Consider the following 23,777-nt stretch of genomic DNA (forward strand, 5'->3'; position numbering starts at 1 on the left):
AGAAAAGAAAATAATTTGCGAGAAATACAATTGAAAAATTAGGGAAAAAATTTAAGGAAATTCTCTCAGATTTTAGTTCATGAAATATTTTTTAAATGCCCAAAAAATTAAAAAATTTAAAAAAAAACGGGTTTTCAAAAAAGTTGTTGAGTAATTTTAGAAAGAAAAATAGATTTGGCATCCCAAGCGCAACAAATGCCGTTCATTTGATATCGTATAACATATCAAATCATTTCAGTACATATTTGGTAAAAAAAATACAGTCCAGAATGGATTACCTGAAGCCTGTTTTTTAAGGGATTACATACATGTAAATCGTCAAAAATGTCCAAGGTTGGTTTGAGTACACATTTAGACTTTTTTTAAATCTTCTTGCAGGACATTAAAATATACATTTTCATCTATTAACAAAATAAATATGAAGACATTTGGATGTACCATTGCCGAGATATAGATATTTGAAGTTAGCAGTTTCAAAAAACGGGTGCCACGATATCTCAACACTGCATTGACCAAATCAGCTCAAAATTTTGGTGAAGACTCGTTAAACCGGTCCTGTGTGCATGACGAAGGCCTTTTTTTCTTTTTTTTTTCATATTAAAAATCGACAGTTTTTGATTTTTGTATTTAAAAATAAAAGCAAAATTTCAAAATCATGCACACGGGATATGTCTTGGGAGTCTTCACCCCAAATTTCAGCCTATTTGGTCCATCCCATCTCGAGATATCGTGGCAACGTTCCCAAAGTTTGACAGTTCGCTTTGCATGGCAAAATTGTTAACTTAAATCGTCTTTTACTCAGTTCAGTCATGAAATATCTTCATGAAACTTTCAGGAGTGATTTAAAATCATCTTTTTAGTGAATTTAGTGAATTTTCTGTAATATGAATTTTGTGATTTTCCACATGTATGTAACCCCTTAAGAAACTTTGGATAATCGAATCATGATAAACAAATATGTACACAGTAAAAAAATCATGGAAATGTTACATCTGGGAAGGGGTACATTTTTTATGTCAGAAAAAAATGTGTAAATTTACCTCTCAAAATATGTAATTTTACATGTTTCTGATGCAATGTAACTTGTGCAGTCTAAATTGAGTTAAAATTACATCGTTAAAGAGGCAATATTGAACCTTCCAAAATAACATCTTCCTAATTTACAAAAAAAAATTACTGCGTTTGTTTTAATTTTCTCACTTTGAACATTAAATAAGAGTGTGCAGAACTTAAAAAAATGTGTTAATTTGGAAGGTTAAATATTACCTCTTTTATGATGTACACCCTTAATTTAGACTGAAAAAGTTACATTACATCAGAAAAGTGTAAAATTACACATTTTCAGAGATAAAATTATACATTTTTTTCTGAAACGATCGATATACCCCTTCCCAGATGTAAAATTACCATGATTTTTTTACTGTGTTCAACCCCATTTTAGTTGATTTTAACTTGATATTTTATTGCCGCCATTTTGAGACAAATTGTAGCTCAGCCAGACAACGGATTTTTTTTTTGTGGTTCAGTTAGGTTATTGCTAATTTTATTTCAAGTTTTTGTCCACCTTCAAATTAAATAAAAAAACATGGAGCACAAAATATTTATGAAAATTAAATTTTTTCTTGAAAACGTTATTTTTTTTTATAACATAGGACATTTCCAGATTTTTTTTAAAATTGTGAATTTAAGAACCACAGAACGATTGAGTTTCATGTTCCTTGACTTATCAATCACGGAAACATCACAACAAGTGGAAATTCCTGATAAGAACTAAACCAACATGGGAAGCGGCTGTCGTAATCAACTTTTTGTTTTTAATCAATCAAAACTGGCGTAAAATCTGAAATATCCGGAATGACCCACTTACTTTATGCAAAATCTCTGATCTGAATTTTTCCTTCCAGTGAAAGCGACCATGCCGCTGTTCACGGTGATCCTGTCGCGGGTGATCATGCGCGAGCGCCAAACCAAGGCCGTCTACCTGAGCCTGGTGCCGATCATCGTGGGCGTCGGGATCGCCACCCTGACGGAGCTGTCGTTCGACATGATCGGGCTGATCAGCGCGCTGCTCGCGACGATGGGCTTCTCGCTGCAGAACATCTTTTCCAAGAAGGTGCTCAAGGAGACCGGCGTTCACCACCTGCGGCTGCTGCACATCCTCGGTCGGTTGGCGCTGTTTATGTTCCTGCCGCTGTGGATGTACTTTGATCTGTTCAGCGTGCTGAAGCACCCGGCGATCGTGAGTTTGGAACTGAAGTTTGGGGAAGTTGTTGTAGATCTCGCTGATCTTGTTGTTTATTTACAGACCACTGGAGACTACCGGGTGATCGCGCTGCTCTTCACCGATGGCGTCCTGAACTGGCTCCAGAACATCCTGGCGTTCAGCGTGCTGTCGCTGGTGACGCCGCTGACGTACGCGGTGGCCAGCGCCAGCAAGCGGATCTTCGTGATCGCGGTCTCGCTGTTCATCATCGGCAATCCCGTCACCTGGATGAACATCTTCGGCATGCTGGTCGCCATCATGGGCGTCCTTTGCTACAATCGGGTAAGTCACGGTCAGTAACACCAAATTTCGGATATGTTTTAGAACTTCGTTTTCGTTCCACCTTTCAGGCCAAATACTTCTCCCGGTTAGCGCCGTCGCGGGACACGATCCTGCCGTACTCGAACAACAACATCAAGTATAAACCGCTCGAGGACAGCACGCTGCTTGGCCAAACCGGAAACGGCCACTACGCCGGCAAGAATGGCTACCCCACGAACGGCTCCGCTGCCGGGTACTTCCAGAACGGTGGAACGGTGCAAAATGGCGGCGTCACGAACGCCACGACGACGACGAATCTGCTGCTGAACAATAGCAACAGTGCGACCACGACAACGATAGCCGGCAACAAGATGCTCTTTGTCTAAGCGCGCCAAGCAATAGAATGACACGCGATCCGACCTTTAATTGTACAGTTTGTCATGTTGCCTTTGTTTTGCGGGGATGCACGTTTTTTGACGGATCGCGTGTCGGATTTTCTGGATGGCCCCTCCCCCGTGATGCACACCTTTATTTTGACACGAATTTGAACGATCCTAAAAGAGAGAGAGATTTATTTATTATGTTTTCCTCCCCTTGCAAATGCTTGACCTTAGAGGAAAAAAAAAGTTTAGAGTTTGGTTTGTTGACGCAATAGTAGACATGTCTTTCAACTAAGTGGAACGATCCTAGATAGGGCGCAGCAGTCAGTATTCAGATAAGCGGGATTTTGGAACGTACTATACAGATAGACAGACAGCAAAATATAGTAGCAGTTTTGAAAAAAAGAAAAAAAAACTATTGAACGCTAGAAAATGGCGAACATAAATGTGACAACAAATAAGGCAAAGTAAATGAAATAAATGATATTTATATGACAATGTTATTTTTTCTTTATAAGACAATCCCTTTTGTAATACTTGATTATGGCATTAGGTTTTAACAAAAATGACTTTTTGGCGGGCATTCAGGGGTTTGTTCCGGTGGGCATACTGAGCCCAAATCCCAAATATGAGCTTGATTGGGCGTAACAGGAGCTGGCGCTCCGCCCTTCAATTTTAAATGGGATTAAACCCGCTAAAAATGATTTTTTAAACAATTTCAATTTTTGAGGCATTTTGGCCACTAATGCATTTACCAAAAAAAAATCACTGGACCGATTTTTCGAAAAATGCCAAACTTTGCAGGTCTGTACCGAGCTCCAGGATGCTCCAAACTTCAATGTTGTATGTATATACCAAAAGATGCGCAAGGTTCTGGTCTACACTCCAGTGATGTTTTTGGTAAATGCATTAGTGGCCAAAATGCCTCAAAAATTGAAATTTTTGAAAAAAATCATTTTTAAGCGGGTTTAATCCCATTTAAAATTGAAGGGCGGAGCGCCAGCTCCTGTTACGTCCAATCAAGCTCATATTTGGGATTTGGGCTCAGTATGCCCACCGGAACAAACCCCTGAATGCCCGCCAAAAAGTCATTTTTGTTACACTCTATTATGGCATGTCGAATACTATCGAATGTTTCAAATCTTAAATATTTTCTAGAGTTTCTTTTTTTTAAACCGCCTTAAGTCTGAGAGTTCAAAAACACCCAAAAAGCTGAAATTTAAATGTTGTTTATTGGAGCTTTAAAAAAAGCTCTAGATTCGTTGATACATTTTTTCGTGAACATCACTTTATATTTTTTCAATACAAGCCTCCAAAAAATACTAATTACATACAAAATGAGCTTTTAAAAAATTCGAAAATCTGTATCTTGAGAAGGAATTTTCTGAAGAATCTTCTTTCGCTTTGATGTCTTCAGCAAAGTTGTAGTTTGTTTTTTGAAATATTTGAAAAATATTTTTTTTAGATAAAAAAACATGAACAACTTTTTTTTACTTGAAATTGAAAAATGCTTCTCAACTTTTTGATTATGTGCACCATTTTCATGTTATTGCACCGAATTCACGTGAAAAAATTCTCATGAAAATATCAGTTTCCTACAATTGAAAATTTTTCAATGATGGCACCCATGAGCAAAATTATCCGAAGAGCTGAGAAAATTCCCCTAAGAATTATATTATTTCGGCTGCTGGTAGCTTACATTTACCCCTTCAAAATTTTCAAACTTTAAAATTGTGAAAAAATCTTTTTTTCCGAAAACTATTGGTTCTGCTTTTAATGTTGAAAAAAGAAACTATTGTGAAATTTTCTGCTCTGTTAAAAAAGGTAAAATGTAGCTTTACATTTTAAAAGAGCTAAAACGTTTATTATTAACCTTTTAAAATGTTAGGACAGATTTATAATATATGTATATTCAAAAAAGAGTCAGGGGTATTCAAAAAACCCAAAAAGCAAAATATATTATTTTTTTTCTAGGTAGAACCTTTACCTTTACCTTTAAAAAACTCCAGAAATGCAGGATTTTTTCAGCTTTTCGAACTTTTTTTCCCTTTTTGAGATATTTTGAAATAAAAGTGAACATTTTTCGAAAATAATATCTAACAATTTTTTGTAAGACATATTTACATTTTAAAATAGCACATTTATTGTAGACATTTTTAATCGTTAGGGAAAATTTAAAACAAATGTAAAGAAAAGATTATAATTTCCGAGAAATACAATTGAAATATTGGGAAAAAAATTTAAGGAAATTCTGTCAGATTTTCCTTCATGAAATATTTTTTAAATGCCCAAAAAAAAAAAAAATTTTTTTTCAAAAAAACGTATAACATATTAAATCATTTCAGTACATATTTGGTAAAAAAAAATACAGTCCAGAATGGATTACCTGAAGCTTCAACAATCCATTGTTTTTTAAGGGATTACATACATGTAAATCGTCAAAAATGTCTAAGGTTGGTTTGAGTACACATTTAGACTTTTTTTTTAATCTTCTTGCAGGACATTAAAATATACATTTTCATCTATTAACAAAATAAATATGAAGACATTTGGATGCACCATTGCCGAGATATAGATATTTGAAGTTAGCAGTTTCAAAAAACGGGTGCCACGATATCTCAACACTGCATTGACCAAATCAGCTCAAAATTTTGGTGAAGACTCGTTAAACCGGTCCTGTGTGCATGACGAAGGCCTTTTTTTTCTTTTTTTTTCATATTAAAAATCGTCAGTTTTTGATTTTTGTATTTAAAAATAAAAGCAAAATTTCAAAATCCAGCTTAGTCATGCACACGGGATATGTCTTGGGAGTCTTCACCCCAAATTTCAGCCTATTTGGTCCATCCCATCTCGAGATATCGTGACAACGTTCCCAAAGTTTGACAGTTCACTTTGCATGGCAAAATTGTTAACTTAAATCGTCTTTTACTCAGTTCAGTCATGAAATATCTTCATGGAACTTTCAGGAGTGATTTAAAATCATCTTTTTAGTGAATTTTCTGTAATATGAATATTGTGATTTTCCACATGTAATAAAACAAATAAGTACACAGTAAAAAAATCATGGAAATTTTACATCTGGGAAGGGGTACATTTTTTATGCCAGAAAAGAATGTAAATTTACCTCTCAAAATATGTAATTTTACATGTTTCTGATGCAATGTAACTTGTTCAGTCTAAATTGAGTTAAAATTACATCGTTAAAGAGGCAATATTGAACCTTCCAAAATTACACCTTCCTAATTTACAAAAAAAAAAAAAAAATACTGCGTTTGTTTGAATTTTCTCACTTTGAACATTTAATAAGAGTGTGCAGAACTCAAAAAAAATGTGTTAATTTGGAAGGTTAAATATTACCTCTTTTATGATGTACATTCTTAATTTAGACTGAAAAAGTTACATTACACCAGAAAAGTGTAAAATTACACATTTTCAGAGGTAAAATTATACATTTTTTTTCTGAAACAATCGATGTACCCCTTCCCAGATGTAAAATTACCAGGATTTTTTTACTGTGTTCAACCCCATTTTAGTTGATTTTAACTTGATATTTTATTGCCGCCATTTTGAGACAAATTGTAGCTCAGCCAGACAACGGATTTTTTTTTGTGGTTCAGTTAGGTTATTGCTAATTTTATTTCATGTTTTTGTCCACCTTCAAATGAAATAAAAAACATGGAGCACAAAATATTTATGAAAATTAAAATTTTCCTTGAAAACGTTATTTTTTTTATAACATAGGACATTTCCAGATTTTTTTAAAATTGTGAATTTAAGGACCACAGATCGTAAAAAGATGTAAAACTTTCAGGGTTGTTACGGGAAAGTCGAAAAAAAATCCGCGCCAAATCCGCGCCGACCGAAACCTCAATACGTGCCATATAAAAAAAATCGCGACCAACATTCAAGAAATGTTATTTTAAAAAAAACTAATACCGAAGTATTTTATAAAAAAAATGAAACTCGTTTTAAGTTTAAAGGAATGAAAGCAAAAAATCCATTTTAAAATACCTCAAGGGACACTACAATAATTTTGACCAATGTAAACAGAATAGAAAATTTTAAAACAATATAAACAAATTTTATTTTTTGTACTGCAATTATTACTATTGACAAGAAAGAACTTGGGGCGTAATCTAACCACAAGTTCTTCCAGGATGCTTTCTTCGGACTGGCTGCGTTTGTGTTCGATTAGATTAGATATAAACAAATTTTAAATATCTAATCAATTAAATTAAACTTCGAAAATATTAGCTCAAAAAAATGTAAAATTTTAATAAAACTACATTTAAGATTTCCAAATTCTAAAAATTCAAAATCTATGAATTTTAATACCGATTGTATTCCAAATTCCTCACTAAAATTTCATTCCGAAACTAATTGCATTTCCAAAATTTGAAATATTTTCTTCTGAAAAACTAAGAATTCAAGACATTAAGGATTTAAGAATTTAAGAATTTAAGAATTTAAGAATTTAAGAATTTAAGAATTTAAGAATTTAAGAATTTAAGAATTTAAGAATTTAAGAATTTAAGAATTTAAGAATTTAAGAATTTAAGAATTTAAGAATTTAAGAATTTAAGAATTTAAGAATTTAAGAATTTAAGAATTTAAGAATTTAAGAATTTAAGAATTTAAGAATTTAAGAATTTAAGAATTTAAGAATTTAAGAATTTAAGAATTTAAGAATTTAAGAATTTAAGAATTTAAGAATTTAAGAATTTAAGAATTTAAGAATTTAAGAATTTAAGAATTTAAGAATTTAAGAATTTAAGAATTTAAGAATTTAAGAATTTAAGAATTTAAGAATTTAAGAATTTAAGAATTTAAGAATTTAAGAATTTAAGAATTTAAGAATTTAAGAATTTAAGAATTTAAGAATTTAAGAATTTAAGAATTTAAGAATTTAAGAATTTAAGAATTTAAGAATTTAAGAATTTAAGAATTTAAGAATTTAAGAATTTAAGAATTTAAGAATTTAAGAATTGAAGAATTTAAGAATTTAAGAATTTAAGAATTTAAGAATTTAAGAATTTAAGAATTTAAGAATTTAAGAAATTAAGAAATTAAGAATTTAAGAATTTAAGAATTTAAGAATTTAAGAATTTAAGAATATAAGAATTTAAGAATTTAAGAATTTAAGAATTTAAGAATTTAAGAATTTAAGAATTTAAGAATTTAAGAATTTAAGAATTTAAGAATTTAAGAATTTAAGAATTTAAGAATTTAAGAATTGAAGAATTTAAGAATTTAAGAATTTAAGAATTTAAGAATTTAAGAATTTAAGAATTTAAGAATGTAAGAATTTAAGAATTTAAGAATTTAAGAATATAAGAATTTAAGAATTTAAATATTCAAGAATTTAAGAATTTAAGAATTTTAAAATTTAAGAATTTAAGAATTTTAAAATTTAAGAATTTAAGAATCTGAGAATTTAAGAATCTAAGAATTTAAATTTTATTTGAGATTGTTTAGATTTCCGTTTTTTTGTATTCAAAATTGTTTTAAATTTAATATTTTTTTAGTTTTTATATTTTGATTTTTTTTATTTTGATAATTGAAAATTTTGAATTTTTTATTTTTTAGTTTTTTGGAGTTTTGAATTTCACATTTTTAAAATTCTGAATTTAGAAATTAAGTTTTCTTTAAATTACAATTTTAGAAATTCGAAAAAAAATTATCTGAATATTAAAAATTTTGATTAAAAAAACTTTTAAAATATAAAAAAAGTTTTGAATTTTTTAAATTTTAATTTTGAATGATGGAGCATAAATTTTTAAATGTTCAGATCTTTTTTATTTTTCGCCAAGAATGTATAAATTTAGAAAAAAAATCTACGGGTTAATCCCATCTAAAATTCAAAGGCAAATTGAATATATCCACTATAAAATTAAAAATAAACAAGGTTAAAAAAACATTACTCTAAACTGAAAAGAAATTACATATTCAAAGCCGGATATATTAAGAAATGAGTTAAGTGTAGTAATAATTTTATTTAAGAAATTCTCAACCATACATTTAAAAAAATATTTTTACATAATCTTCATCTTAATTTTTCGACGGTTCGTATTAAGAAAATGCAAACAAACATTTTCAGAAAAAATCTATTAATAAGAAATTGAAATTGCTCTCAATGAAAAAAAAACAAATTCTCGTAATTCTTGATAATATTTTTCTTAATAACTTGAAAGTAATTCTATCTATTTATCTATTTATTTATCAAAATTGCCATCCGCGCGAAATCCGCGCCTGAGCAAAATTAGTCAGCAAATCCGCGCCAAATCCGCGCGAAACGCGCCATCCGCGCGATCCGCGCCGTCCGTAACAACCCTGAACTTTAAGGGAATTTTGTTTTTCATAAATTCATTAATATTTTGCAATTTTTTGGGAAGCAGCACATATATACAAATAGATACAAAAAATATACTTTACTTTTGCTTAAAAATTTTGAGAGTTGGGTTTCAAATTTGAAATTGGGAATTGGCTTTTTGTAAATTTGGAATTATATAAAACATTAATGAAAGAATATTATTTTCATAAATTTATTGATATTTTCAAAATATTCGGCACTTATGTAATAATGTATTAAGCATTTTGTGATACTTTTTGCTTCAAAATTTCAAAAGTTGGGCACTAAGAGAGTTTACATTTTCAAAACATAAGAAATAGTCTTTCCATAGAGTTATCTAAGCCCGTTCTCACGAACACTAGCACGCCATTTGTTTTGCTGGCGGGTACAAAATTTAACCTCACATTTTTTCGTGTACGTACACGCAATACATGCGCACGTAGATAACTCTATTGACCCATCCTGTAAATTTCGCCCTTTAGAGAAAACAGCATCAACAAGTTGTTTTCTTTCCCTTTTTTCATCCGCTGTTTACTCACAATATTACGAACGAGAGAATCGAAACAAAACCACCAACAAAATGTCAAAACCAGCTGCCAGCTGTTGATAGAGTGTATACGAAAACTGAAGCAAAACAGAAATCTCACATGGCAACAAACTACAATTTGAAGTTGAAAAGGGCGTAATCGTCTTACGTGTGGTGTTATTTTTTAAAAGAATCTTTATTAGCTTTTTTTTTGTAACATTTTTAGTTGATTATTAAATCAATTTAAGAAAATTACAAAAATAAAAAAATATTGGACGAACTTACGGATAGTCCCTTTCGAAACAATCCCACCCCCATCACTTGTCCAGTCCGTGCGGACTTTGACCACGCGTTGCGAGATAACTTTTTTTTTTCGGAAGTGATTAGCTAATACGGTGCGCTCGAGAAATGCTTCCGCGGAACGCCCAAACCGTACGCCGCCTGAGCGTCCTCAAGCGGATCCTGACCAGTGGCAACCATAGCAGTTCTACCCGCTTCTGCTCGACGACCGGCGCCACAATCCGCATCGACGACGTCGAGAAGCAGATCGAGCCACCCAAGCAGCCGGAACTGGTGCCGAATGGCTATGGTGAGTTTAGAGGTTCTTATCTAATCAGTTTGGTATTAACGACCTTGGTGGTGTAGTTAAGGTTGCCGAGAGCGGGGAAGCGAACCTGTCCCAGACGAGGCTGCACCACCTGCGGTGGATGCTCCAGAAGGACAAACTGGGCCAGGATATGATCCTGCTGGGGAGGCCCGGGAATCTGCGGCGTAACTTGATCATGCAGTTCTCCGAGTTGACCAGGAGGGAGATTGAGTATATTTTGCTGAATCGGGACACCACGGAGAGTGATCTGAAGCAGAGGAGGGAGATTCAGGACGGGACGGCGACGTATTACAACCAGAGTGCGGTGAGGGCGGCGACCGAAGGTCGGATATTGGTTATTGAGGGCGTGGAGAAGACGGAGCGTAATGTGCTGCCGATTTTGAATAATTTGCTGGAGAATAGGGAGATGCATCTGGAAGATGGGAGGTTCCTGATTGCTGCCAAGAACTACGATAGCTTGTTGGAGGTAGGTTACAGCTTAACCAAATCAAAAACAGGTTTAACTCAATCCAATTTTAGAGATTCAACCAGGAACAGCTGGACAAGTGGGGCTTGGTCCGAGTTTCCGAAGACTTCAGGGTGATAGCATTGGGATTGCCTGTTCCAAAGTATCGAGGATCACCGCTTGATCCTCCACTGAGATCCCGATTCCAAGCGAGAGATGTCAGTGAGCTTCCGTACCTGGTAAGGTCAAGAATAGCAAGTCTCGATCAAGTTCTTAACAATTCTGCTTGCAGGATATCCTAACTGAAGCGAAGCTTCTAGCGAATGAAAAGAACCCGGAACTGCTCACCAAGCTGACCTCTTTCGGATTCAGCGTTTTGTCGTCAGCTTCTTCTTTGCCAGACTTCCCGATCGACAACATCCGCTACGTTGGAATGCTAGTCAACAATAACCCTCTACAGGCTGAGCATAGTCTGCTGACTCGTCTCTACCCCTATCCAGTATTCCTGGAAAAGGAAGGCATCGGACTTACGAAGTCCCTCATGGAATCGCTGCAGATCCAACCGGATCAAACTCCCTCAACCCAGATCGTCAGCGTAGAACCGGTCAACGAGAACACGCTCGCAGTAAACCTCAAGGTCAACACCAAACCCGTCAGCTTCACCATGCAACGAGGCAAATCCGACGTCCAGCAAACCCCGTCAACCTACAAGAACACCAACTACCAGCAAAACCTGCTCGCGGAGCTCATCCAATCCATCGCCGTCGGCGACGTCTGCCTCGTCGGTCCCAAAGGCTGCGGCAAGTCCATCGTAGCGAACGAGCTGTGCCGTCTGATCGACCAGCAGGTCGAAACCATGGTCCTGTACCAGGACATGACCGCCCGTGACCTGATCCAGAAGCGGACCACCAAGCTGAACGGCGACACCATCTGGCAGGATTCGCCACTGCTGCTGGCAGCTCTGCGAGGTCACGTAATATCGCTCGATGGTATCCATCGACTTCACCACAGTACCTTGGCTATCCTGCACCGGCTGGTGCACGATCGCGAAATGCAGCTTTACGACGGTCGCCGGCTGATGCGACACGATCGGTACGATCGTCTGCTTGAAATGGGTTTCTCGAATGAGGAGCTGACGACGCGAGGGATCCTCCGTATCGATCCGGCGTTCCGGATCATCGCGATGGCCGAACCACACCAGAAAACCGGCACCAACTGGATCACCGCCGAAACGCTGAACCTCTTCCTGTTCCACGAGATTCGTGGACTCAGTCAGGACGAGGAACTCAAGGTGATCGACTCACTGTACGGCCCGCTGGACAACACCATGCACCAGATCCTGAAGGTAGCCCACTACCTGCGATCCGCCAGCGATACCACCATGAAGAACCTGGCGAGCAATCTGTCCACCCGACAGCTGCTTCGAATCGCTCGACGACTCCACGAGTACGGCGAGCATCTGTCGGACCGATCGGCGTACAGCATTCTGCACAACACATTCCTCACAAAGTTTATGCCCAACTTGCCGCGAAGCGTCCTCGAGAACGCGCTTCGATCGTGCGATGTGACCGCAGGTCGCGAAAGTCGCGCCGAAGACGTTACCATATCCAGTGATCATGGGGTCCTTCGCATCGGAAAGACCGAGGTGCCCATCTATCAGACGGAAGCGGTTAGCAAGGTTCCCGACATCGTGTTCTACAACGTGCCGCAGCACGTCAAGCTAATGGAGCGATTGCTGCAAGACTTCACGCTTGGCGAACACCTCCTCCTGGTAGGAAATCAGGGCGTCGGTAAGAACAAGATCGCTGATCGTCTCCTTCAGCTGATGAATCGACCTCGGGAGTACATCCAACTGCATCGGGATACCACCGTGCAGTCGCTCACCCTACAGGCAAGCATTCGGGACGGTAAAATCATCTACGAAGACTCCCCGCTGGTTAAAGCGGTCAAAAGCGGACACGTCCTCGTCGTAGACGAAGCCGACAAGGCGCCAATCCACGTGACCTGCATCCTCAAAACCCTGGTTGAAAACGGAGAGATGATGCTGTCCGACGGCCGCAAGATCTGCCCTCCAGCACGCGGAACCCCAGAAGCCAACGACTCCCTGATCTACACCCACCCCGACTTCCGAATGCTGGTCCTCGCCAACCGGCCCGGCTTCCCCTTCCTCGGAAACGACTTCTTCGCCGCGCTCGGCGATCTCTTCTCCTGTCACGCCGTCGACAACCCCTCGCCAAATTCTGAAATCTACCTGCTGAAACAGTACGGACCGGACGTACCGGAGGCGACCATCCGCAAGCTGGTGGACGCCTTCTCCGAGCTGCGCGACATGGCCGACAGCGGCATCCTGAACTACCCGTACTCGACGCGCGAGGTGGTCGCGATCGTCAAGCATCTGCAGCGCTTCCCGAACGACGACATGGCCGAGCTCATTGGAAACGTGCTGGACTACGACCGACACACGCCGGAAACGCTCGATCAGGTGACGAACGTGCTGCTGAAGCACGGGCTGGAGATAGCGCCGTACGCGAAGAACGAGCTGGCTTCGTTGAGGCGGCAGCGCGAGATCCAGATGACGATCAAGAGCCATAGTGGGAAGGACGTTTCGGGGCCGAAGCACGGGAAGGTCGATCCGAACAATGATCCTCACGTGGGTGGGAATACCTGGGCTGGGGGCTCTGGTGGACGGGACACCGCCGGGTTAGGGGGTAAAGGAGGTCCGTACAGGTTGGACTCTGGTCACAAGGTGCACCAACTGTCGGACGCCGAGAAGGACGACATCCCGGAGCATGTGAAGCAAGCGGCTCGCGAGATGAACCGGAAGGCGTTCGAGCAGAAGCTCAAGGAGATCCAGATGAGCGGGTACGACCACAAAGTCTACACGGAGTTCAGCGCTCCAGTCCAAAAGCAAGTCCAACAGTTGCGAGTGATTCTGCAAGCGCTGCAAGCCAAGAGCAAGGAACGCCAGTGGCAGAAGCACCAAACATCCGGAGAAATGGACGACACCAAGCTGGTCGAGGGAATCACCGGCGAGAAGAACATCTACAAGAAGCGCGCCGAGCAAGAACCGGAACCGGGACAACCCCAGGAAAAACCCAAACGCCTCAAGCTACTCGTAGACGTGTCCGGCTCGATGTACCGCTTCAACGGGTACGACGGCCGTCTCGATCGCCAGCTGGAAGCCGTCGTCATGGTCATGGAAGCGTTCGACGGGTTCGAAACCAAGATCAAGTACGACATCGTCGGGCACAGCGGCGAAGCCGTCGAAATCCCCTTCATCAACGCCAACAACACCCCCCGCGACGACAAGCGCCGGCTGGAGACGATCAAGATGATGCACGCGCACTCGCAGTTCTGCTGGAGCGGCGATCATACGCTGCCGGCGGCCCGGAATGCCGTGGACGCGCTCGCCAAGGAGGACTGCGACGAGGCAATCGTGGTGGTGCTGAGCGATGCGAACCTGTCGCGGTACGGCATTTCGCCGCGCAATCTGAACGATATTCTGCAGAAGCAGGCGCCGAAGGTGCAGGCGTACGTGATCTTTATCGGCAGTTTGGGCGATGAGGCGCAACTGTGAGTATTCGTTAGGTAGGCTTGGGAAGGATGATCTGACCAAACCCCTTTTGTTTCAGGATCGCCAACAATATGACCGCTGGAAAGAGCTTTGTGTGCATGAACCTCGAGCAGCTGCCGCAGATTTTGAAGCAGATCTTCGCTGCTTCGGTGCTACAATAAGATTGAGATTTGGCCTTCTTCAAGGGGTTTCAGGGTTTCTGTTTGCATGTTTACAGGTATGACTAGGCATTTAAAAAGAGTTGTTAATAAAAAATAAAAAAGGTACGAACGTAAAACACTGATATTGCCTTTGTGCCTTTGTTAGGGGAGAGTCCAATTTGCTCATCATCCGCATTGACAATTTCTTATTCATGATTTTATATTCTTCCATTTGCTCTTCGTACCATCTGTCTCTTTTATGTCCTTGTAAGGGGATCATCGACCCATCCGCATTGACGTACTATCTATTCTCTTTCTATTTATCTTCCTTCATATTTTCATGTTTTTTTTTTCACACTTACTACCACACTTACTACTTCGTGAGGGGATACTGAACTCGATTTGTTCTCCATCCGCATTGACTTTTCCTCATAGGGCTCGTGCATAAACCACGTGGCTTTTTCTCCATACAATATTGCAACTTTTTGTATGGAGTGTGGTATTTCGCAATAAACCGGATCTCTGACGGATGAAGATTCTCTACCTTTGAGGACACCGTGAGTGATTTTGTTTGTTCGCGTCCAACCATCCCCTTTTGGCCCATTATACGGCAGTAATTTGAAGACGCATCTGAGCCACTGTAATTCTAGGCAACCCTTGCACAAGTCATCCTTGTGGCTACGACGGACGCCAAAAGATGATCTGAGACAGCACTTTGTAGGCTACGTTGGGAATAGGGGCAGCTCTGTAGTTCTCACATTCCCACTTGTCGCCCCCTTCTTGTAAATCGCAAATTTTACTCCCTTTTTCCAATACTTCGGTAGCTATTCAGTGTCCCAGCTGATACAGTCAATGTCGTCAACTTGATGAGTTCGGCTCCGATACCATCCTTATACCAAAACCAATCAACATAGCGCACCAGGTACGCGTGCTGTAGCAAGAAGACGCTTCCATATTTCTCGGTCTAGTGCTGCTACTCTCCAATTTTCCAGGTTACAGATCTGCCGGATATCACCATTCACTTGATCTCCCCAACGTGCGCGCGGTTTCCCTGCTCTTCTGCCTGTTCCGCCAGCTGGTTCAGCGCGGCCAAATAGCAATCTGACAGGCTGGCTCTCAGCCATTCGGGAGACATGGCCGGCCCACCTGCGCCTACCGATCTTCGCCTGGGTGGCGATGGTCGGTTCTTTAAGAAACGCGTGCAGTTCGTGGTTCATGCGTCGTCACCACACTCCGTCAGACACCTGCACTCCACCGTAGATCGTTCGTAGCGCCTTTCGTTCGAAAACTCCAAGGGCACGTTCGTCCTCTTGCCGCATCTTCCAGATCTCGTGGCCATAGAGGACTGCCGGTCTAATGAGTGTTTTGTACATCTCAAACTTCTCGCTTACCTCATCTAACTCATCGCCGTCGTCTTTCGAGCCCCTTCCTCTCATGTACTTCATTTTCATCGTATTCATAGCCAGTCCTACAGGTCTCGCCTCTACCTTCAGTCGGGTGTAGAGTTCCTTCACCATCTCCTGGTTTCTTGCCATAATGTCGATGTCATCGGCAAAAGCAAGAACAACTCGAGCCAAACATTTCATTAGGGCACAAAACCAAAACGTAAACATTCGGGATTATTCCACTATTCCATTCATTAGTACACTCTCTACATGCCCTCCAAGATTCAGATTGATAGCAAACAATTTCCTATTGAAAAAATCACAAACACAAAAGGGCACATAACAATGTTCACTCCAAACTAGACAAAAAGTTCAATTGTGCCCTTTTCTTTTTCGTTAGTTTTTCGTAGTTGAGGAACTTTCTATGTTATAAAGTGAACTTTTCATACATTCTTAACACTAATTCACTTCAAAACAAAGTTTGATTTACGTTTCACCAAGGATTTCTGCAGAAAAAAACTTCGTCGAAATACAATATTTAATACGGTCCCGCGGCTGCTGTTCAGTACACTTTTGAAGAATTTTTATGTTTCACATACCTTATCTACACCATTCGATCACAAAACTTCACCAATTATCAAAATTTCCGCTGGATTCCTCATTATTTCTAACTAAACAAAAGGGCCCATAAACATCATTCAAAACAACAATCGGGTGACAGCGCTTTAGTGCCCTTTTAGTTCTCTTCGAAATTGCATTTAGAAAGGGCCCATTATGAACAACAGTTGGAAAGTTAAAAGGGCCCAATAACGAGATTTTTTTAAATTATGAGTTTTATTGCGAAAATCAACATAAATTAAGAAGCATTCAAGCAGAGTTGAGGATAATGATGTGTTTTATCGTATCATAAGTAAAAATACCATCAGTCAAGCTTCTTTTTTAAATAGGAATTGAAACAAGTTGTCCACTTTTTGCAAGCGATTTTCTCGAATCGCGGTTTTTGGTTTTGTGCCCTAATGAAATGTTTGACTCGAATTTGCTTCCGTGAAGGCCTCGCTTGGTAAGGCCCCACGAACCTCCTTGCATGGGGTGACAGCTGACGGCAGAGGATCTGGGAGAGGATTTTGTAGGCCGCGTTGATAAGCGTGATGCCGCGGTATGCCCTTTTTGCAGATGGAGCACACGACACCATCCATCCAACCCAGGCATGCCAGATTTTGAAGATTTTCGGGCTCATCACAAAAACGCAAATGAGTTTAACTTGATTGCAAAATAATATTTTTTAAATCAGTTTTTGGCAAAAGAAGAAAATATTTTTATCTTTTTCGTGAGTAATTCATTTAATTAAAAATCATCGAATAACATGGCAAAACAATACGTTTCCCAAGTAACATTTTAGGCTTTATCAAAGCTGTCACAACCGCTATAAAACCTATCTGCCAAAACCAACATTAAAACCCCTTAGTCGTAACAAACTCCCCAGAACCTTGATAAACCCCACTTAAAACCCAAAAGGACCTCCGCAAAAGGTTGTTACGGCCTACTTATAAAACCTACATAGGAGTTCAAGGCTTTACAACTGAATCCTAACAACATCCTCAAAGCCTTGATAAAACCTTTGGTAAACCTAGTCAGGAGTTATGAAAAAATGACATTTCATACGTCTTCAAACGTCTTATACCAAATAGGTTTTATTTGGCAAAAATAAGTCTTCGTCTTGTCAAATGAAATTATGGAGATGGTTGTCAAAAATGAAGATGATAAATAATAGATATTAGAGGTAGTCCAAATAATTTGAAAGCTTATTTTTCTCGCAATTGATGGCTCGAATTCAGCGGCGGTTGAAATTTTATTGATAAATGTAGGGGAGATAGAGCCAAAAAATTCAACTCGCTTCATCAAAAATCAATATTTTGTAATCATAGTGTTTAATGTTAAAAAATATTTTATTGCAATTCTTTGAAAAAAATGTTCAAAATATTTTTAAACATCTATCGCTATATTAATCATACCAGAAATTCAGCATAAATGTGTGTTTTCATCAAATTTAAATCAAATTTTTCAGTTTTCTATTTTTTCAACCAAGATGGCGGTCAATCAAATTCAATCAGAACACGCGTTTAGCGCCATATTTATGCACTGCTAATTGGCCGCGTTAAATGCTTTTTCAGGAGCTTATGGTTTTAAGTAAGCTTTTTGCATGCCTAATGGCACTTGACAGCTAAAACACCCTGGGTTTTAAAAAAGCATGCGATAAAACCGTTTGGCATGACATTGCCATTGGGTTTTCAAGACTCTCTTAAAACTTTCATAAAACCTTATTAAAAGCCATTTAGCTTTTATTGTCACAAGGTTTTATGTCCGAGGCATAAAACCTTGTAAGAACCTACTAATTAGCTTTTGTTTATTGGTTGCGGTGAATGCCTAAATAAAACTATAAAGCAATTTAAAAATGTTACTTGGGTTGAGCATTGAGCCTGTGCTCGAAAATCTTCAAATGTGGCATCCCTGATCCAACCCTCTGGTAGCTTCTCCTCCTCCCAGATCTTTGAAATCACACTGTGGTACGATTGTGATACCATCCTTACCAGCCGCTTTGTTGTTCTTTAGCTTCTCAATAGCATCTTTGACTTCCCTTATCGTAGATGCTGGCACATCCCCGCCGTCCACAAGATTCCCTCGTCCCGGCCCATCTCTGCTTGCGTTTCACCAAACCTTCCCGGGATTGACTGAGTTTCTTGTAAAACTAGAACGCGTTTCGTTGTAGGTTTATAGCTGTTTCATGGGTTTAAATTTGTATGTACAACGGTAAAAAACACTATCAAAAAACCATTTCTGATCACTTTTTTTCACAAGACAAGACAACATTTTTTCGATGGATCAACTATGGTCCCCTTGGAACGAGCTGTCAAGTAGGACCTCTTCTGTCAAGATGGACCGTGAAGTTAATTTTTAAAAATTGAATCTAAAATCCATTTTTAATCCATTGCAGTCGTTCAAAGGGTCATTGTACTCAGAAAAATAAGCATTATCGTTGTGAACAATAATATCACAAATTTAAGCTTAATTTTAGGACCCAATTTGCTGTCTTTGCAACTGCTTGTACGACTCCTTGTTCCCACGGGTTAATGTCGAAGACAACCCCTCAGGTTTTCCACGGACCACCCTGAGCAAAATAAAACGTGACACTTACCTTACAGATTGCAAAACATTGATCTGTCATTGAAGGCAAGTCGGAACACTGAAATAAAAAAAAAATAGTACCAAATTCCTTTATTCTAGGAATTTTGCCTCTTTTCCTTATTTAGCAATCGGGTTTTTTGGATTACTTAATAAGGAAAGGAGCCAAAATTCCTAGAATTTAGGAATTTGGTACTTTTATTTTTTTCAGTGAATCCAACTGAATAAAACTGTACGTAATTTGTGCACGACTCCTTTATCAAGCAAACTTTGTGAAGTCTTCTTTGAGCCTAAATTTTTATGGTTTTAGAAGAACTTTTCACATTTTCACAATATTAAAACCGTTTTCTTTGTTTACGCACTGTTTTCCACCGAATTTCCATTGAATTTTCACCCAACCGACGCACTTTTTCTCCCGACAACGAAAACGCGCGCGCTCAAGTCACCGCCGAAAAAAAAACTGTTTTCTTTTCGTCGACTTTTATTTCGTTCGTGAAGTTTGGACTACGCAGAGCTGCCCGATATTTCATGCTGTCAGTTGTTTTGGGAGGGGAACGAGTGCTGTCTTTCTCACTCCTTTCACACCAGCCAAAAGTCATCTCAGCTTTGGAAAGGTTCGAAAGAGGACGTACGTGGATAAAAGTTGTCTCGAATCGCCGCAGACCGGTCGTTGATTAGCTTTGCATTTTTTGCGCTGCAATTTAAGGTTGCAATCATGTCGGTGAGTTGTTCTTTGATTGTTGAATTAATCAAATTGATGAAATTAAACTTTGAGGGGTAAATGCAAATGAGATCATCCGATAAAGTGATTCGTCCTTGAACTCACTCATCTTTGACGTTTTGAGGTTATGTTTTTTTAGGATGTTGCGTTTAAGGGCATCGTCACTGTGAAGTGTCAAATCGACTTTTTTTTCGCTCCGCGAAAACACTGAAATTGTTTAACACTTTAAATTATTCAAATTTCAGTTCGAAAAAGCCGTCGAGGACGTCAAGAACCTGAACGCGACCCCCGCGGACGCGGACCTGCTCGAGGTGTACGGTCTGTACAAGCAGGCCACCGTTGGGGACTGCAACACTGCGAAGCCCGGCCTGCTCGACTTTAAGGGCAAGTCCAAGTGGGAGGCGTGGAACGGGCGCAAGGGCATGACCCAGGACGAGGCCAAGCAGGCGTACGTGGACAAGGTGGCGCAGCTGGTCGAGCAGCACGGACTGAAGTAAATTCGGGCGGGAGGAGCATTTGACGAAGGCGCACAAATTGGTTGGGGTTTTTAGACTGGAATCTTTCTTTTTAAAAGGACGTACATTCTGTTTCTTGGGATGGTTTTAAAAGGGGCTTTTGGACGATTTCTTCCTTAGTTCTGTACTAAATGGGCTTTCCACCTTCTAAACTATTCGATATTTAGTCAACGACTTGTTTAACGGTGAATTAGATTTAAGTTGAAGCAACAATAAACTCATTTGGAATCTCAACAAGATGGTTTGAAGTGGTATAAATTGTTTTCGCATTCGCATGGAGATGGTGATCTTAGCGGGTTGCAGACTGGATTTCGTAATGTTTGAAGTGGTATAAATTGCTTTATTTTCAATAAATATTCGCAGTTTGATAACTTACAGCTGATAAATTGCAGGAATTCACGTTTGAAGTTTAAATTAGCCAAGTTTAGCTAAACTTTTTTGGAATATCTTCAGCGCTAGATAACTCAACATGTAATACACTAATTTCTAACCGGACCCCCGCCCTCCTGGGCGTTCCTCCGCTGGCGCTCGTAAAACTCCTGCGTCAGCTCGCTCAGGTTCCGCTCCAGCGTTTCGACCTCCTCGAAGCGCATCGCTTCCCGGGCCTGCCGGATGTACCCCTTGACGATGTTGATCTGGTCGATGAGCGGATCGGCGCTGGCCGACACGTTCACGGTGGCCGTTTGGAAGCCGCTCCACTGGTCGGTTCCGGTGGCGGGGGCCGGGTAGAACCGCCCGTTGGTCATTTCGGCGGTCGAGGCCGTGCTGGAGCTGGAACTGCCGTTGGTGGCGTAGGATTCCGATTGGAGCTCGTACCGTTCGTAGGCTTCCAGGGCGAGACGGCGTTCGCGCTCGATCCGGCGGGCCGTTTCCTGCTTTTTGCGGGCTTGGATCTTTTTGATTTCGTCCTCGGCGGGGAGCGGCGGAGTGGAGAGCATTTGCTCCTTGATGTAGGCGATGCAGGACAGGCGGATTGATTTTTTGAGGGACTCTTCGCGGGATCCTTGCGGGAATGGGAGCGCCAGGATGGCTTTGCTGATGTTGTCGATGCGTTCGGCGGCGCGGCCAATCTTCTCGCGGAGGGCGCTCGCGTCCGAGAGGCGGTAGATGGCGTCGCCTTCGTACAGACTGCCGATGATCTTTTCGTACATTGGAATATCCGGAGTGATTTCGCGCTTTTCCTGGAGCAGCTTCTCGTACAGCTTCGTGACCGGAGGTCGATCCGACCGGGAGTCCTGCATCTCCTTGCGGTTCATCAGCAGGTGCAAACAGTGCTCACAAACCCTGAATCCGGACGAGTCACGATCTTTGGAGGACATCTCCTCAGGAGCTGGAGTCGGCCTCGGAGCAACCTCCGTCCCAGGGCTCACCGGCTGCACAATACTCCGAGCCTCGTCAAAGGACAAGTGAAACGAACATCCGTCGCACATGACCGATCCGCAAACCCGGCAGTGGTGCTGCCTCCGCGTCAACCCGAATCCCTTCGCGCAACTCGGACACAGCTTCACCAACTTCCCGTCGATCCACGGAACCTTGCTCTGCTCGTGCCGCTTCCGCGCGTCCGGATCCGACGGCAACCCGTCCAGCAGCTTGTCCAACCGAATTATCAGCTTATTCGTCTCCGTCGCGTACCGCTCCAACCTCGGATTCCGAACCGCCTTAAAGTAACTCAAATGGTCACAATCCGTACCCACAACCTGCCCCGCCGCCAATATCGGATTCTCCACCTTCACACCACCTCCCCCCTGCCCCAGCGAACTGTCCAGATTCCGCGCCAGCTCGCTCGCCGTCTCGTCCAGGTTCAGAATCTTCTTCTTCGCAAAGCTAAACATCTCCCGCAGCGACTTGAGCAGGTCCTGCTCCTCCGAGTGCTGCTGCTCGACGTGGGCCGTCAACCGTTCCGGCGTCTTCAGGTCCGCCTTGCAGATCGGACACAGGAAGCCCTCCAGAATCTCCGCGTCGTTCCGCAGCAGCAACATCCCCGACGAACCCTCGTCCGGATCGTCAAACGGGTTCGACATCTCGCTGCAAGAAATAGAAATCAATCAATCAACCCAATTACGGCGGTCGCGTAATCGAACCTTAATTATTTACGGTTGACGCCCCCCGCGAAAATTTCACCAGATTTGCACCAAATTTCACGCAACAAACTTCAACTTCAAAGTAGGCGATGACGAATGCAGGAAAAGGAAGAGATTTTTTGATAATTTTTACTGCCCCACCACTTCGTTTCGTCCGCACCGCGGACTCCTCCTCGAAACCGCAAATAGGTAACTGCAGCAAAGCTGAAGGGAAAGTGACGGACCGAAAAGAAAATAAAATGCAAAATGTAAACAAAATTGGGTGGTGAAAGTGGGCGGTGGAGAAGTGTCAGATTCCGGGATTTTTTTTGAGGAGGGATGCTGGCAGTGTGCTGTCAGTTTTGAGGGGAGAGAAGAATATCGCACAGGCCTAGCGAATGTTTTGCTGGGACGAGAGGGGGAAAACACTTTGTTTTAAATTTAACCATAAAAAAAGTTTGCAATATGCTAATATATATAAGTTTGTTTGATTTTGTTTTATAAATATTATTTAAAGTGAATTTCAAAAAAATATAACGTAGAATTATGAAGTTTTGAAATATTTTAAAATATAGAAAAATTGTTTGATTTTTTCTTCAAAAGATGTTGCTAATAATCACCGTGAGCTTTTTCGTTCCATTCCGGCTCTATACTATTTTCTTTAATTTAAACAAAATCAAACAAACTCAAATAAAGAAATCCAGAAATTTTATGATTGCATGATTCTCAAATTAAGCCGTTGCAAATTTTATTTCAATATTTTGTCTCCTTTCCAAAATCAGAAGGCAAAAAAAAATTATTGTTTACAATTATAATTATTATTCAACCAAATTGTAAAAACGAGCTTTAGCTGCCACTGCTGCCCATTTGTTTTTTTCTTGACCAGTTCCTGCCGAAGTGCATATACCGCTTTAATAAAAAATAAAAAATAAAAAATAAATTGAATTTAAAATAAAATTTGAAAAACAAATTTAATCAAACTAAAGCTTTTTGGCGTTTTAAGGACTTCTTTGAATTAAAATCCAAAAAAAAAAGCTAATAAAAAAATATTTTCATTAATTCATTGGTATTTTTCTTATTTGAGAAAACAGCCAAACTTGAAGCGCATCTGAATGTGTGAAGCAATTTTTAATACTATCTGTTTTTTTTTTTACGAAAAAATGAAAAAAATAAAACTTGGACATTGGAAATAAAGATTTAAAAAAATCGAAATTTCATTGAACTCAACATTGACAAAAATAAAAAAACTTTATGAGTAGAGTTTATGAATTTTAAATTTTAAAGCATAGAATTTTATAATTTTCTTATCAAAAATTTTGAACAAGGGTTTAAAATTTTAAAATATTTTTTTTGAATTGAAGGATTGTACAT

General features: G+C 39.9%; 4 protein-coding genes across 4 annotated transcripts; 3 read left to right on the forward strand and 1 right to left on the reverse strand.

Moving 5' to 3' along the window:
* The first annotated feature begins 1,878 nt into the window (after positions 1–1,878).
* LOC120430288 (solute carrier family 35 member E1 homolog) lies at positions 1,879–3,402 on the forward strand. Its single transcript, XM_039595381.2, has 3 exons — positions 1,879–2,239; positions 2,306–2,545; positions 2,614–3,402. The coding sequence occupies exons 1-3, from the start codon at positions 1,916–1,918 to the stop codon at positions 2,908–2,910; spliced, it is 861 nt and encodes a 286-aa protein (XP_039451315.1). The 5' UTR covers positions 1,879–1,915; the 3' UTR covers positions 2,911–3,402.
* A 6,696-nt stretch (positions 3,403–10,098) lies between these two features.
* Positions 10,099–14,688, forward strand: LOC120430286 (von Willebrand factor A domain-containing protein 8). The gene is made up of 5 exons (XM_039595379.2): positions 10,099–10,368; positions 10,425–10,852; positions 10,906–11,070; positions 11,124–14,404; positions 14,464–14,688. The coding sequence occupies exons 1-5, from the start codon at positions 10,188–10,190 to the stop codon at positions 14,564–14,566; spliced, it is 4,158 nt and encodes a 1,385-aa protein (XP_039451313.1). The 5' UTR covers positions 10,099–10,187; the 3' UTR covers positions 14,567–14,688.
* Positions 14,689–19,673: 4,985 nt separating this feature from the next.
* LOC120430283 (acyl-CoA-binding protein) lies at positions 19,674–20,585 on the forward strand. The gene is made up of 2 exons (XM_039595375.2): positions 19,674–19,831; positions 20,077–20,585. Exons 1-2 carry the CDS (start codon positions 19,826–19,828, stop codon positions 20,326–20,328), a joined length of 258 nt encoding a protein of 85 aa, XP_039451309.1. The 5' UTR covers positions 19,674–19,825; the 3' UTR covers positions 20,329–20,585.
* Positions 20,586–20,665: 80 nt separating this feature from the next.
* On the reverse strand, positions 20,666–22,572 carry LOC120430282 (rabenosyn-5). Its single transcript, XM_039595374.2, has 2 exons — positions 22,428–22,572; positions 20,666–22,371 (listed from the first exon to the last, which is right to left on the reverse strand). The coding sequence occupies exon 2, from the start codon at positions 22,365–22,367 to the stop codon at positions 20,826–20,828; it is 1,542 nt and encodes a 513-aa protein (XP_039451308.1). The 5' UTR covers positions 22,368–22,371; positions 22,428–22,572; the 3' UTR covers positions 20,666–20,825.
* Positions 22,573–23,777: the final 1,205 nt, after the last annotated feature.

This window comes from Culex pipiens, chromosome 1 (genome assembly GCF_016801865.2).
Source record: "Culex pipiens pallens isolate TS chromosome 1, TS_CPP_V2, whole genome shotgun sequence".
NCBI lineage: Eukaryota > Metazoa > Arthropoda > Insecta > Diptera > Culicidae > Culex > Culex pipiens.

Bases quoted from the DNA above. Each gene is read 5' to 3' on its own strand.
- LOC120430288 (XM_039595381.2), top strand. From the start codon at position 1,916: ATGCCGCTGTTCACGGTGATCCTGTCGCGGGTGATCATGCGCGAGCGC. The intron at 2,240-2,305 runs GTGAGTTTGGAA...GTTTATTTACAG, and splicing joins TGCTGAAGCACCCGGCGATC to ACCACTGGAGACTACCGGGT. The intron at 2,546-2,613 runs GTAAGTCACGGT...TCCACCTTTCAG, and splicing joins GCGTCCTTTGCTACAATCGG to GCCAAATACTTCTCCCGGTT.
- LOC120430286 (XM_039595379.2), top strand. From the start codon at position 10,188: ATGCTTCCGCGGAACGCCCAAACCGTACGCCGCCTGAGCGTCCTCAAG. The intron at 11,071-11,123 runs GTAAGGTCAAGA...TTCTGCTTGCAG, and splicing joins TCAGTGAGCTTCCGTACCTG to GATATCCTAACTGAAGCGAA. The intron at 14,405-14,463 runs GTGAGTATTCGT...CTTTTGTTTCAG, and splicing joins TTGGGCGATGAGGCGCAACT to GATCGCCAACAATATGACCG.
- LOC120430282 (XM_039595374.2), bottom strand. From the start codon at position 22,367: ATGTCGAACCCGTTTGACGATCCGGACGAGGGTTCGTCGGGGATGTTG.